Source organism: Anopheles nili, chromosome 2 (assembly GCF_943737925.1).
Source record: "Anopheles nili chromosome 2, idAnoNiliSN_F5_01, whole genome shotgun sequence".
Classification (NCBI taxonomy): domain Eukaryota; kingdom Metazoa; phylum Arthropoda; class Insecta; order Diptera; family Culicidae; genus Anopheles; species Anopheles nili.
The window spans coordinates 54438209-54454133 of NC_071291.1; the positions used below are offsets into that span (position 1 = coordinate 54438209).

The 15925-nt window shown below is 46.4% G+C and overlaps 2 protein-coding genes across 2 annotated transcripts; one reads left to right on the forward strand and one right to left on the reverse strand.

Moving 5' to 3' along the window:
• Positions 1 to 422: 422 nt before the first annotated feature.
• On the forward strand, positions 423 to 1732 carry LOC128726204 (zinc finger protein 454-like). The gene has a single exon (XM_053820001.1). The coding sequence runs from the start codon at positions 423 to 425 to the stop codon at positions 1668 to 1670; it is 1248 nt and encodes a 415-aa protein (XP_053675976.1). The 3' UTR covers positions 1671 to 1732.
• Positions 1733 to 5468: 3736 nt separating this feature from the next.
• On the reverse strand, positions 5469 to 8797 carry LOC128721981 (Na(+)/H(+) exchange regulatory cofactor NHE-RF2). The gene has a single exon (XM_053815792.1). It carries the CDS (start codon positions 8778 to 8780, stop codon positions 7872 to 7874), a length of 909 nt encoding a protein of 302 aa, XP_053671767.1. The 5' UTR covers positions 8781 to 8797; the 3' UTR covers positions 5469 to 7871.
• Positions 8798 to 15925: the final 7128 nt, after the last annotated feature.

Sequence of the window (15925 nt, forward strand, 5' to 3'; positions counted from 1 at the left end):
GAACGAGCCGATTGGCGTTAACAAATGTCAAAGTGAAATTGTTTGTAAACAATACATTCCATAGCGCAGGTGCAAAGAACATGAAATGTTTAACACACGCAAGTTTTTTTTTTCTCTCGCAGAACCATTGCACCCAAAATGGGTTTCCAATGGAGCGCGTCTGTCACATAATAGGGCTGGATGAAGTTTGTGTGTGGAGAATGAAAACAAAATATACATAACCGCAAGGGTACCGGAATAGACGAGAATCAAAGTAACTCGCCGATCATGTGAGTCACGTTTATTTCACACCGCAGGCGTGAGGCAGCTTCTCAACAACGTGTAGGCAAACACTCAGGCTGGTCTGTTTGGCTTCGAATTATTGCTTGCATAGTCGGTAGACCAGTTTCCATCGAACGTTAGCCGTTGGCGCACGGTACACCATGTACGCCCGTGAATTGTGTTGTGACTGGTTCGCGGATGCAGACGACGATGTTTGTATGCTGCCACTGATCACGGCCAACGATAACAGTGTTATCGCTAAGGACGTCACCTTTGAGCCTGCCGAGTATTTACCGCCAACGCTTGAGGAATTACCTTACGCAGTGGACTTTCTCCTTTTTGAGCCGAGTGATCCGTTCCTGTTTGCGGAAGTTGAGGTTGAGAAACAATCAGCAGCATCATTTACTCCCATTCGATCATCATTATCTAATGTGATAGGGAAACGTAGGCTTCAGAAGGAGGCATCATCAGCTAAGCCGGCAGCATTAACGTGTAACACTTGTAATCTCAGATTCATATGCAAAACGCATCTCACCCGTCATCAGTTGCTTCATCATGGGGATGAGGAATCCGTCAAAGAGCCGACATCTAGATCCAAAAGTCGATGCCGTTTATGTCGCGAATGTTTAACCTCAGTTAAGGAGCTTGAAACACATTTAGCCACCCATCATCCCCAGAAACACGCGTGCGAAGTTTGTCTGACGACATTCCACGACGAGGCGTCCCTCGAATGGCACAGAAATAGTCACATTTCGGAAGAAACACCCCATCCACGTGCGAGGTATGTTTGCGACGTGTGTCAAAAACAGTGCGCGAGCTCGAGCCAGTTGCATCTTCATCGAAAAATACATCTGCAACAAAAACCCTACCTCTGTTCGTTTGGCTGTGGAAAAAGCTTCGCATCATCGGGCAACCGGCAAAAGCACGTCGCACGAGTTCATACGCACGAACGCAAGTACCGCTGCGTGTTCTGCGCGGAATCTTTCATGTACGCACGGCAGCTGGAACTTCATCGTGAGCGGCATCACACCGAAACTATGATGAAAACACAGGGTGCTATCGTTTGTTTCAAATGTAAGCAACCGTTCCAGTGTGAGGACGTTTTCCGGCGACACCAGAATACGGTGCAGTGCGTAGAACATCGCGCTTTCGAGTGTACACACTGCGGGAAGCGCTTCAAACAGCGTACTCACCTGCGTAACCATCTCCTGACACACGCGGGTGGCGTACGACCATATGGTTGTGAATTTTGTACAAAACGGTTCAAAATCGCTGGCGATTTGAGAATACATCGGCGGATCCACACAAAAGAGAAACCGTTTCGTTGCAACCTCTGTCCGGCCGCCTTTATTATGGGGAAGCAACTTAACAAGCATCGGTTCTCTGTTCATGTAACCGAAATAGAATGAGGAGCACTAAATATCCTGCAATGTCCGTAGAAGGGCACATACGAAAGACAATAAAAAAAACCGCCAACATTGGCATGCTAAGTAGAGAATAGTTGGTCATGTTCATCTAGCTGAAAACCCGAGACAATAAACCTCAATGTGGCATTTAGCGTGTTTGATAAGAATGAGGGAATAACGAGCAATAAAACCGGTTTACAAATCGCAGATAAAGCACTTCTGACGTGTTTATGGGTTTAATTATTTTTTGGTTCAGAATGACATAACCTTATGAGCACTACTTATTGCATATCGGAAAGGCAAACGATCGCGGTTCTACAACAGTTTTTCGAATTCAATTATCGAACTGTTGGCGATAACGGAGCCAAGAAATTTAGAGTAGAATCTGCATCACGTGTTTGTACTATGTATACTTATTTATAGCTCATACAGTCGTTTCCTAGCACATACAATTTAGCAGGGTGTTAAGTTTGACACCAGCTACTAAGTAGTGCTCACGTAATAATGTACTAAGCGGATCGTAATTTCAAATGAAATATTTCACTCATGTTTTGAAACATTTCAATCTCGTATAACAGTATAACATATGTACGAAAAGGCACACATTTCAAATGAAATCATTTACCGCCCCATGCTTGATATTTGTAAAGTAGAAAAAAGTTCGCCTTTTGGTGCTAATTCACCAAATCAAAATGCGAGGCTCTATTTAATAAGTGCTAATAGCATCGTGTCAATTGCGATGTTACGGTTGATGGCACCAACGGCCTCGGAGTGTGTTATCGGTCAATTTTTTTTTACCCTATTTCATGTGACGGTTAGTAACATTCGTCATTGTAAACTAACTCAAACTGCACCGAACCAACGACAGTACCTGCAGCTGGTCTCCTATAATCATAGACCGATTATCGTTTCAGTTATTCCTTGGCTCCCTCGCATTATGACGAACCGCACAAGAGAAGGTGCCAGAAAATGGTAGCATTCGATCTTCGTAGCGGGATCATTGGCCACTCCATCCCACCGGTGTGCATTTATCACACCGTGGACGGCTAATTGTGATCCGTGGTACCATTTACAACACGGCTTCCGGCAGAAGGAAGGTCGTGAAGTCGTTGCGTGTGAGAAAGATCGACTCTAATTAAATTACCCGTCCAGTAATGTAGTGACGCTGAAACCGATTCACCACACCGTCAGTTCCAGAAAAACTGTGCAAAGAGAGAGAAGCGATCTCTCCGTTCATTGCGCCACATTAAACCATAGCCGAATTCATCAGGAAAGACGAATGGATCGCTAACGGGACAAATTACACCGCGAAAGGGATCTATTACGATTTTAATATTCTAAGATATTTTTCTTTCGACCTGCATCGGCACACCTGCTTAGATGAAGAGCTCATTTTCCGGTGCCTTGGTTCGGTATTCCTTTGAAATGTTTAAATTTCAAAGGCCCATAGGTATGAATCTTTGAAATTTGCTTTACTTTCCTTTCGATGCTCTTTTTTCCGCATCTCGAAAGCACCCAAAGTTTCCATTTCGATTACTTCATACCCCAGCGAGAGAGCCGAGAAGCAGTTACCGCTTTGGAACGATCACATAACATCATTAGACGGTCAAGATTGGTCAAGATGGCGGGACGAGCAAAGGTTTCGTCGCTTTCCATGTTTTAGTATCCTCTCCTTTTTTTCGGCTTCCCGCGAAAATAATGGAGTTCACCGCTTGATTCCCACCGCTAATCGATGAAATAATGGGCGGCAGAAATCGGCTCGTTAAGATAATAGATACAAAATTCTGTTGCCAAATGAAGTCGGTAGTGCTTGCCTCTGCCTGCAAAGTGCTTTATGCAATTTGACCCGTTTTTAACTGCCTTTTCAAACAGCTGCATCGGTGGTTTCTTAGTAGGCGATGAAACCGCCCTTTCTTACACGTGACATCTCGCCCAGACGCGTGATTAGCACGTGGCATTTTCTTTCCGTTTGAAGAGTTTTTCCGCCGGGAAAAATCCTCCCCAACGAAGGTCGCCTGCTTGTCCATTTTTGCAGTGCCATATCGGATAGTAATCTCCCGATGCATGTCTACTGTTGCCCACCAGCGTTGCGGCAAGCACGTGGATCCATCGTTCACGATTCGTGCGATTTATAACGTGGAAAACCGAGGAACGACCGTTTGCATGGCAGTCGTAGGCCCGCTCCGCCATATGTCGTGGAGGTTTTATTTATAGGCAATGTAGGTACTCGTCGAAGCGACATGTGGGGGTGGTGAGGACGAGCTGTAACTCGATTAGACAATGGTTCACGTCACTAAACGACACAGGCCGGTACTGCACCACGGCGTAGGTACTCGGTCCTGGCTTTTCGAAGCGCGAATGTCGAGACAATCCCGCACCGGAAGTGGATCGTTCGGAAGGGAGAGGGTGGGATTGTCTCCCTGTTGGTGGTGGAAACTGATCCACCGAATAATGGGAAGTCAGATGGAACGTCGCTCTGGATGCCGGACGTATCTGATTCCCGCCTGGTGCTTGATACTCGAAAGCATATTCTAGGTGTAAAACAGATTGTCTAGGTAGCAGAAATTGTTCTCCGTGTTACTTATTTCCACACGCACGAGCGGCTTGATTTAATCAAATTTAAATTTGAATTTATAACGGCTAATTATATTATATACAAAATATACCTCCCACATTCGCACATTAAAGCCAGTACAACTGCGTTGGTTACTTTTCAAACATCAATTTAATTGTATTATCACTTGAGTGGGTCCGAGTGAACAGGCCACACTCCACTGCAACGTGTGCTCTCCTGCTCCCCCTCCCCCCCTCCTCGACCGACCAAATCAAGGTCGCCCGTGACAAATGAACCGGTCATGTAGTATCGCATTTTTATTATTTCCCTTCCGGGCGCACGGCAGGGAATCAAGGTGGGTGGTAACGCGACATTCGGGTAAAACGATCTACCTCACGGGAAACACGTGCCAGCAACCGGGCCCCAACCACATGGGTGGGAAATTAATTCTTGAACGTTTTTTAAACTCCCCTATCGGTGCCTTCCTCCACGGGAGGAAGTTTATTGTTGCGATGATCTTCCGTTTGTGGGCGGGTTGTTTTTTTTTCTTCTTTTTCTATTTTTCATTACAGTGATGTATCACATTTTGCCGTGCGTTCTATTTAGGATTAATGATAATACCCGGTCATTTTTTGCTTTTGTGTTTGCCATTGTCCGGGTCCGATTTCTACCATCTTGCTGTTTGTTTCCATTGCTTACTTTGATGGCGACTCCGTTTGACAGCTCGCTACGCTGCCTAGCGATGATGTTTAGTTGTTGGGGTGGAGAGACAACTAACACAATGCAGCTAGATCTCACTGCACAAACTGAAATGAGTCGATTCCGCGTCATCATGCACGCCCGACAGGAAACACGTGCTTTCATTGCGCACGCCCCGATCATGATCTTTGACAAATGCAACGAATTGTCCGCCAGAGTGCGAAACAATACCGCCTCATCGTGTTTTCTGCCCAGCGCCGAGGGCAGTGAGACATCAAAATGCAACCCTGAAATTGACCACGAATGACAGCCATCACCACCATGTCGGGTCGTATCCCGCAGGACATTATGCATTCCGAGAACGTTTTGCCTATTATCTGATGAGGTTTATTGCTCCGTCTAGCGTGGAGCTTATGATCGCGACAAAACAAAGTTCAACAGCACCATCAGCGCAAGGTCCTTTGCAAGGATTGTTTATCGGATAACGGGTTTCAGATTAACGGGCATTCAGAATAGACTATGTATCTTTAAAGAGTACTGCAACTAATTTCAAATTCAGTAACCTGTGGAATGTTTATGGAAGAAAAGGTTCTAGAAACTTTTTTTCTTTCTAGTTCTGATTTCTCATTCAATGTCACAAAAAGCAGTGTAATGAATCGGAAGTTCGCTTATTTCATAAATACTTTATTCTACTTATTACATTGGCTTTGCAATATGTGCAAAATATCGTTATAATTCATCTCCTTTTCATTCGTTCGTCTATATATTCTATGATTTCGCTTGCTGCATTTAGTTGTATTTAACCGCATCCTAGCTGTATCTGGTGCTTCTATTTCCTTCAGTGTTTCCTTTACACTCTGATCTACAAATTCACACGGATGGTGTAGACGTGAAACTAGAATTTACATGTTGTTTTCGCCTCACCATCACTTACGAGTGTCTGAGGGCAAATGTGCCGGCGTTTCAAAACGGCTACAAACTAGCAATAACTAACGCTAACTAAACGTAAACTTCCGTAATGCAAAGAAAAATGCATACTAACAAACCAAAAACTTAAGAAGCTACGACAGGATCGTAGTATTAAAAAAAGTTACAACCAATTCAGAGTGCTGGACGAGGGGCGAGTCGGAAAATTTTGGCACACGCATACTTATTCCATTTGATCCTTTCTTACTCTCTGTAACCTGTTTCTTTTTCTTGCGTTTCGATTCCTGCAAATTTTTAAAACAATTTTTGCATTTTTATGATTGTTTATCTTACTCCTTCTTTAACTTTCATCTCTTTCATACAACCTTAAGTTCTCACGACATTATATGGTAGATCAACACGCGAGTGATTAAATGCTACACAACGAGGAAGCGGCACATTGAATTTGAATTTTGCAACAGTACTAAACTAATACGCTAGTAATGGCGTACTACAAGAAGCAATGGAATACTTTCAAAAAGTATGGATGATTTTTTTTTTCAGAACGGCAAAACAAAGGCACAACTCTAAAAAGTGTTTCCCTCATTTCGATGGAGCGCTTCGAGATCGCCAGGCAATTTTCATTTTTCGTGCTCTTATCGCTCAAACAAATCAACTGGCCGCTCAGACGCGATAAGTGCGAATGTGTTAAGTGTGTGAGGGGAAAAAAATGAGCTCACCGGTTTTGTGCGAGAGCAGAAAATCAATTAATTTTTCCTGGTCACACCTGTCGCCGCAACTGAGTTATCAACGTTTTGTGCTTATCTATCGATCCGATCATAAAGGCGTGCTGATAGTTGTGTGAAGGTGGATATTTATGTGCCGGTGTTATCAGGCGATACACGACGTGTTGTGATAGCAGCAACAGCAACAGTACAAACTGCGTTGCAAAACCAAGTTGTCCCCGGCTTTATGTCGTCGCGATTGGTCACCTCAACAGCCAATGTTTCTACGGTTCCCCTCGAGTGCCTTGCAATGTACGGCTTTTGGCCCTTACGCCTAGGTGAATCGTTTTATGGTACAGCTTCAAAGGTCAATAGGAAAGGGTACAGGGTAACCACGCACCCTTTGCTGGGTTCATCACAACATAAAATGGAACCTTATAAACACCCGTTTCTGGTACAATTTAGCTCGATCAATCACGACCTTGCCAGACGAGACGATAAGCAAACAGGAGGCCCTCTCGCGCGATGGCCCTTCTTTCCGGAAACCCATAAAACAATCCGCTCTATCGCTAATCTTTTCCGAACGCATCATCAACCAGCGTCGGTTGGTATCGCCTTGCTTTAATTGTGGCGTTTCGCCTTTTTCTATCAAGTATCCCCTAAACACACATTATCACACTCACAGGCACACACAATGTTTGTCCCAAGAAAAGCTCCACCTAGGACACTTCTACGGCGTGTTTTGTTTGATCGTTGCACTATTATTTTGCCGCACACTTCCTAAACCACCGGTGTGTATCCAAACAAATAAGCCCCCGGCTGCTCAAACAGTCAAGTGAGAAATGTAAACGTTGCAATAGGGCGGTAAAAGTGTTGCACAAACTCGTCCCGAGCGAGCGAGTGGGAGTTGTGAATAAATAGCCGTTAAACCCCCGTGTGTGTCCACATCAACCCCTTGTTGTTTACCGCTAATGGTAAAGCCGCCGGTGACCGGAGCAGCATCGCAACAACTTCCGAAAGGCAGCCCCCGAAACCCGCCGCTCGACGACGAGATTCCGACCTCAGAACATCCGGCCGTAAATAAGCTGCTTTCACTTTCTGCCCGTATCGCCTCCCCCGGGATCTGCTGGGACAACGCGTTCGGTGATCCGTCGTTACGGACGGACGTGCCTGCAAAAAGGGATGACGGGATGGCCTTCTCGCTGGTTTGCACGCGATAAACTACACTATCTTGATAAAAGCCTGTGCCTCGGGAAGTGTGGGTGGAACTAAGCGGAAATGCGAGCTGTCCGAAACTGGTGCCGGGTCCGATGCGCCATTTTACATTTTCTGTATGATGTCGTACTTCTTGCGCAGATCGCACACCTCGTTCTTGGGGTCGTACTTTTTGCGTGCGGCCAGCTTTGCCCGCATCTCCGCCGCCGTCATCGAGAGGTTAAGCTTCATGCCCTCGGCCGGTGCTGTCGTTTTGTTCTGTTCCCCCGTCGCTGGAAGACCATTCGGGGTGGCTGGGGTCGTGCCGTTCAGCGCCATCTTGCCCACCGCTGCCCCATCCGTCACAGTAAGGACCTTCTTCGTGTCATCTATGATCTTCTCCATCACCGGTGACTCTGGGGCGGCCGTTCCGTTGCCATTGCTATGGTTGTGATGGTGGTTGTTATTGTTGTTGTTGTTGTGCTTGTCCTCCACCTTCGCGCTTCCTTCCTTCGAGTCCTTTCGCTGACCATTTTCCTTGCTCACACCGTTTGGCGTGCCGTTGCCGTTGCCGTTGCTTTCATGGTGTCCATTGCTCGTTCCGTTGCTGTTGTTGTTATTGTTGTTGTTAGGTGCCGCCCCGTTCCCGACCGTTCCAGCGGCCGCCTTCGCCAGGGCCAGCTTCAGATCGTTTGCGTCAGCCCGCGGGTCGATCACCAACAGGCGCGTCTCGTTCGGCACGGCTTTGATCAACTCGACCACCTTTTTGTGCGTTTCGGTCGTGATGTTCTGTCCGTTGACTTCGATTATGCGATCACCCTGCCGCAAACCTGCCGCTTCCGCCGGTGATCCATCGTCCACCTTGCCGATGTACTGACCAGGACGACCCTTCTCAGCGTGCAGGTTAAACCCGTACCCGTCAAAATCAGCTCGCTTCACCACGTGGCACATGCGGGGCTCGTACTTGGCCATTCCTGCCACGGGTGCCGTGGCCGTGGAACCGTTCGATGCCGTGCTGTTGCTCTTGGACGACATTTCTTCGCACCGGTAAAGCGTTCACCCACTGGAAGCTGTTCACACAGACCACACAGAAGAAACAAATCACACTCCCGGAGGGATCGATTGATAGCCACTTATCAGGGCAGCACGGCACTGGCAACAAAAACGGTGGCCGGATGACCGTACACGCGCATGAATCGTTCACTTCTGCGTTGAAGCGGTCTTGGGACTGCCGACACGCCGGTCAGCGCTACTATCTTTGTCTCAGAGCTCTCGCCGCTCTCGCTGTTACCTCTACCGATGCGCTCTCGTAATGGTGGTCCGGATGTTTCGTTATCTGAGGACGAAATCGAAATTAAGAACACATGAAATATTGGAGTTGTGGAGGGCAACAAATTATGCGTTACCAGGCTGGACGAGTAATTTTTTTTTACCATACAAGGCGTTACAAACGACATTTCTGATGCTCTCACATTATCACTACCTGAACAGGTTTCAATGCTCGCGGTTAAGCTCTAAACCCCGAAAAAGGATAATCGCCCTGTATAAAGCCAGAGCGGAGCGTCCTGTGGATCTCTTTTTCGTCAACACCCAAGAACAAAAGGAAGAAGTGTCTTCGAAGTGTCGTCGGTGAGACATACTATATAAACGACTTTAACATTATTTTCAAAAGCGATACGTTACATTTGCAACAATAAGCGTGACAATATTCCGGTGCGACCATTTTTTTTATGTCAACTTGAACCCGATTTCATGCCTACTTTGTTGTCACCCAGGCACATCTCTACAATAAGCGTATATTTTCCCAGCTTGTTTGACCACACTCACCAGGTTTTTGGGCATCCAAGGGTTAAGAGAGCGCGTAGTTGGCTAGATTGGCAATCACGATTGATTTGGAATGGGTTTCGGAAGGTCGAATTAGACAACGATAGAAGCAAGAAAGAAAAACCACCCCGAACAGCATCAACTGCGTCCCCTTCCAAGTAAGAGTGAGTAAGGAGGGGCACACATATTGCGTGAGGTAGAAAAGAAGCAAGCAAAAAGGCAAGTGGTCCGATTTTTAGTGCTCAGGTTTCCGAGTACCCGCGTCTCGCGGGTCGAGGCAATCTTTCTGTGGCAACACCGTGCAGCCCCAGAAAGCAGTTGATTTGACGTACACCACAGCGCGTTTCAATTGGCGTCGTTCGAGTGCTGTGGCTGCTGCTGCACCAAGACGTCTATTGCATCTCCTTAGAGAACCTTGGAGCACACCTTTGCTTGGAGTTTGCCGCAGGACGGTGCTAGTTGTGGGTCATTGCACGCCATTCCGGGGCGCTTGGATCGGTAACGAGCAACGCGAGCGAGTAGGTGGAAAATGCACCGGATTGTATCTAATCTAGTTCTGCATCCTGGCCCTCTCGATCCTCCGCTTGAGCGTGCTGCTTGGGGGTATAAACGGGCCCAATCGGAGGACTTCCGGCGGTATGGACATGAACCGGTGTGCCGGAGGAAACGTCGATTAGAGATTGCGCTCCGCACTAGAGGCCAGGCTCTAATCAGACGGATAAAATGTTGGTAATCGAACGGAGTGTGCAGAATGTGGGAGAGCGAGAAAGATAGCAAACCGGTGCAGGTTTAGAAACAACATAACGCTGGAGCAGCAGTAGATCATTGTTTTTAGCGCGGCAATCGGGAGTGCAGGTGCGCAGGTGTTTCGTCCCAAGCAACATATCTTTAGATTAATTGTCGGACATTTTATTGCGTAATGGCGTCGGAATCGGAACCACCGGTATTTGAATGTAAAAGTTGCTTTGAGTTCATTTTACTGGTAACCGTGGAAACCACTCGATGGTTACTTCATGCTTTATAAGAATGCTTTGAGAGGCGTTTTAATCGCATTTGTCAAACGGGGTCAACATTTTTTCTGATAAAAACACGCCAATATTACCGTATTTTAGTGAGTATAACGACCCTCCAGATTAAATATCCACAATTTTGAAAAAAAATTGTTTTCTCATTTGTAAGCAATTGTAACAATTTTATTGACACAATTTATTTTTCACACTATATTTTATAATACTTTTCCAACTTATCCTCACTGATGTCTTCATTTTTAACTCTGCAATCGTCCATGTCGTCAATGTCGTTGAAACGAACGTTAATCCATTACGCGAGAATAAAAATGTTACTACCCGTGCATAACGACCCTCTTAATTCGACTTTGAGCATTTGTAAGCAAAAATGGAGTCGTTATGCACGCTATAATGCGGTATATTATACCACACCGTACCGGTCCATTTGAGTTGATAAAAAAAATCATTATCTTCAGATCATCGAAACACGGATGCGAGGATTGCAAAAAAAATCGATCGGAGCGATCTTCGTACAGTCCAATTGAGATCAAGGTGCAAAAGTACGTATGGGTTTCAATGTTTGCAGAAGCCGTCCATCGTTGGCTCATGTAAAAATGCAATAAACGCACGACGCATTGTTAATGGTGGCGTGCTCTGCCGGGCGTGCCCTGGAAGCCCTTTTGAGCCTCCGGATAGGGGGGACGTGCATTCTGTAGCAACACTAACCCACCTCATCTGGGGTGCAGTTTCTAATGCATAGAGGAACTGATGGGTCGACCATAGTGAGAGAGTGAGCAAGAAGAAAAAAGATATTATTCCGCCCTCAAAGCACTCGTTTGGCTGACTTTGACACGCCTGGTTTTGACCTGCAAAAATATGCCAGCTGAAGGTCTTCTGGTTGCTTCGCGACCGAGTACCCTGGTGCATATGCATGAAGACTTACACGCGTCTATGCTCCCCCGCACTCGGCTCCTCGGGAAAACCCTACCCCCATATGCGTACCGTGATCGATGGTGCCTGCTCTCCGCTGCAGGCTATTATTTATTCGCACACAAACTAATTGCTCATTGCGCACGTTTGCGCATACACCGGGCTTGCAAATGAAGCAGATGCTTTCGGCCTGCACCCAGTGTGCGTGTGTGTGTGTGTGTGTGGGTGGGTGTATCCAACCTGAACGTGAGGGGCTACCCACCCACAGCTTGGAGGGTTCGTTCGCCGGATGGGAATCGAAACAAATAGAAGCAAATTTGAGCTGCAGCTTCAACCTTTTTCTAGCCGTGCTGGATGCACTTTCACGGTGGCCAGGTGGCGCACGATGCCACCACGGGGAAACAATGTGCTGCGGGCTTATGAGGCACCGAGCATAGGGTCATGAACGTAACCCGCCGGGCTTGAGGGGCTATTGTTTTGTGACTGCACGTAAAATTAGTGTACGCTTCTTCACTGTCGGATTTATCAGGTAAAAAGATCCGCCGAGTCTGTGAAGACGGCCCCCAGGGAAGGGCCAAGAGATTAATGAGGTGACACGGTTGAGGCGTGGGTTTAGCCACCTCTCACTCACAATGTGGGCTTTTTTATTTTACTAACAGCTGGGGAATGCGGATTCAGTGTTACTGCGTGGTTAAATAAATTATTTCAAAAAGATAGCTTACACTTGAAATTACGCTGCAAATGAACAAAGCCGAGGAAGATGGTCGAGCAGCATCGACAGCTAATTCTGGGTTTGCAATGCATTGTTCCCCTGAATTGGAGGTCGCATTTGGGCATCATGATCGCCATTTTCCCGCAGTTTGGTAGGCCAGTTTTTTTCTAGGTAAACTATGGCTCACTCCTCCATCGTTCACACTCCACTCTCCAGTCAGGAGATGCATCTGCAACGCCTTGTGTGTGAAGCTAATCAGGTGACGTAGGCACACAATTTTTCTCTCCTCTGCAGGTGGTTAATGCATCCCACCTGCGCAGTGCTGGTTAATTAAGGTTTCACTCTCACCACAAACTTGCTTGTTTGCCGGGAGGCAAAATCACAAAATCAAATAAAAACCCACCTCCAAGTGCACGAACTCGCAGTGTGGGATCGCTTCTTGTGTGCCATTCACGCGAAATGTCGTTGAACTAATTTTGGTTGGAAAAAAAATCCCATCCCAACTAACACACGTGCTGAATTGCGGTCGAAGGCAATGATACATTGGAACTCTGGATATTGATATTGTGCTTGCATTACAAACAAATATTAAGATTTTATCCTTCCTTGACCCACATGGCTTCCAACGTTTCGTATCGTTAAAAAGTGGATTTTGGATTTTATGACAAAGACGCTGGGGTTATCTCTGATAAAAACTCAAATTGTTCGACGGTGCGGATCGGCCGTGTGGTTTGGCTTTTTGTATCGCTTCAGCCCACCAAGTATTATACTTTGCTCTTGCATCGACAAACACAACCGTTTAATGGCGCGGCATCGCAAACGTAATTATAAATTACAAATTTTTCCGGACTCGAGCGGGGGTCTTTAATTTTACTCTCACCCACCTGCTCCCTTAGCCATACTTTGAGGGCGGATCTCTTATCGCGACCGTTGGCAGTGGGTTTTGTGGAACTCGCATGGCCTCCTCCCAAGCAGCGGCGTGTGTTGGTTTTGGACCCGATGGTTTGTTAAATATTTAACCGCAAGACGGTGGTGCCGGTTAGATAATCCACCCGCAAACGAGATTGCAAACCCATTGTTTGGATAATGTTTTACCGCCAAATATTTTGCGATGGCGACTTTTACTTTTGCCTCTGGGTTTCCCACTTATGAGGCCTTTAGAGGATACACACTTCGATTGATCTCATTCATCACTGAAGCGTGCGATCACTGCGCCGTGCAGTGGCTTTGGAGAGAGGGGTTTTCTTAGCATAACATCGGTGTTTAAAAATCGGTACAAAACACGTACCATTTTTTTTGTGCCACTCTTATCGAGCATGTAGCGTGAAACGATCGGAACGCGGGAATTGTAAAACACGCTCGTCATGTGGCGTTGTATTACCTCATCAGTTTAAAGGGCGAACGTGTTCTATCAATTACTTCGCACCCGAAGGCTTCCTCATCAATGCTAATATTTCCCGCCCCATGAGATCATCATGGATCCCGGCAGGCACCAGCCGTTCAATCTCTCAAGGTCCAATGAAGGTCACGATCATCTTCTTTGCGTGGTGATGACACCACGATCGGCGTTAGCGTGCATCAAGAAACATCAATCGAAGCGATGGTCAGCTCAAAAATAAATAAATTTACGCGGCACTTAGGCACCTTGGCATTCGAATACGCTGGCCGCCAGATTTGCGTTCACAGAGGCTTATTGAATGAGAAAATGGATAAAAGGGAATTAATCAGGGTATCATTTTCTCAGCCAGCACCGACAACATGCTTGGGCAGATGATTATCACGCAGTTTATCGTCCAGCAGGGACAATATTTTAACGTCGATTGTGTGCATTGTAAAGGCGAATAGAAATTCTCACCGTTTTGCTCGGGAGTGCAATATTTCTTTCCCCTTCATCCTTTGCATGCTTCCCCGTCATGCGAATCGATGCGCTGGTAAAATGCATTTCCGATATTTGTTTATCCGATGATAAATGACGACCGGAAAGGGTTTCCCTCTTTTCCGCCCCACGCTCACATCAAATGGTGCTTGGTTACGTGTGTTACACCAGGATGTAAATCAACCTGCGTCGCAGCATCGTTTCCGATCGTACGATTTTTCCGCTTCACGAGCCACAACACAGCTCGCAACTCTGGAAGCCATCGAAGACATCCGAAAGTTGCCATCCGCTTGCCGGTTCGCCAATCGCTGGCTCCTATCTGCGTGCAAACACGTCGCAAAAAGGCTCACGAGGCTACCAAGCAGCAACACATTAATAAACACGTACATTCGTCGCGGTGGAACGGCTGCAAGTAAACAAACTTGTCGCCAACGAAAATCCCGATATGGCGAAATGGGAAAACCGGCACCATACGTACACACGAAACGATAAAATTTAACGCCACTTTTACGCGCGCGGTTCGTCGTGTCAACCTCCGGCGAAGAACAGGGGAATCTTTCGAAAGGAGGAGACGAGAAAGCGACCCATCCACCGCCTGTTTCCTCGGCACCTTTCATCTCATGTTGCCCAACCGTGCGTAGTTAAATGGGCGGTAAGGGCACAGATGCCTGCGCGCGAGTGAAAATGGTAAATTATTATTTGTTTGCCATTATCGCCGTTGGTTTTCTTCGCCCCTAAAAACGCTGTCATTTCCACGTTTTCCCAGGCGTTGCGAACTGTTAGCACACCCGCCGATCGTATGGCATCATGTGTCACCGATTGTGGGCTTTATTTCTGTTTCACAAAGTCCGGATATGAGTCATCTCCAATCGCGCGTAACCCTCTGCTGATCGAGACGCAAACGATCGTACGTTTTTAGTGGCGTTATACTCCTCCGAGTTGGAGAAGCGGCGTGGATAAGCTGCGATCATTCTATCACAAACGTGGAGCACAAGTAAAACAACGAAACATTGCATGAAACGTTGAACGATTAAAGAACATCTAGGCACGTGTTCATGTGCATGAGTCATTGTCATTGGCGGCATTCTTGGGAGTATATTTAAATCTCCCGTCGGTCGGATCGTTACATCTATCGACACTTTATAGCAGTTGCAGCCGGAACAACTGTCTCCACCACATACCGCAGTAATGATGATGATGATGATGCACATACGCACCGGGAGGTGATATAATTAGCAGCCCATGCGAAAAGCTAATACCTAGTGACTAATGATAGCCTGGATTGAGAGTGAAAGTGACTGCAAAGGGATCTTCAGCGTGGAAAGGTGCGTGGAATCCTAAATCGAGCATTGCAGTAATGATGTTTGTACGGTTGGCGAAATGAAGCAGCGTTGCTGGGAGGGTAAATTAGATCCATCGAGATCCACCAATTGATCCGCAACTTTACTTGGCGGATGCGTGTTGTGGGCTGTTTTTTTTTATTTTAGCCCTCGTGCAATTCAGCTGAGCTAACAGTAGAGCGAATACACACACGATAAAGCCTACCGCAGCTTGTGTGGGGTATCGTTTGCACTATGCAACAGAAATGGGGGGGAAGTAGTACGATTTGAGAACAAAATCTGTTTTTTTAGAAAAACAATTTCAGCAATTAACTATATTTTATCATGTGAGAAATAAACGCTCTTAATGAGCATAAAACTAGAATGAAATCAAGATACTGTGTGAAACACGTGTGATAGGTGGGATTAAAAGATAGCTTATCGATTCCTTGCATTTCGAACTAACTTCGTTTCTCGCCTTACTAACTCCAAAAACATACATGCAGTTATTA

Bases quoted from the DNA above. Each gene is read 5' to 3' on its own strand.
- LOC128721981 (XM_053815792.1), bottom strand. From the start codon at position 8,780: ATGTCGTCCAAGAGCAACAGCACGGCATCGAACGGTTCCACGGCCACG.
- LOC128726204 (XM_053820001.1), top strand. From the start codon at position 423: ATGTACGCCCGTGAATTGTGTTGTGACTGGTTCGCGGATGCAGACGAC.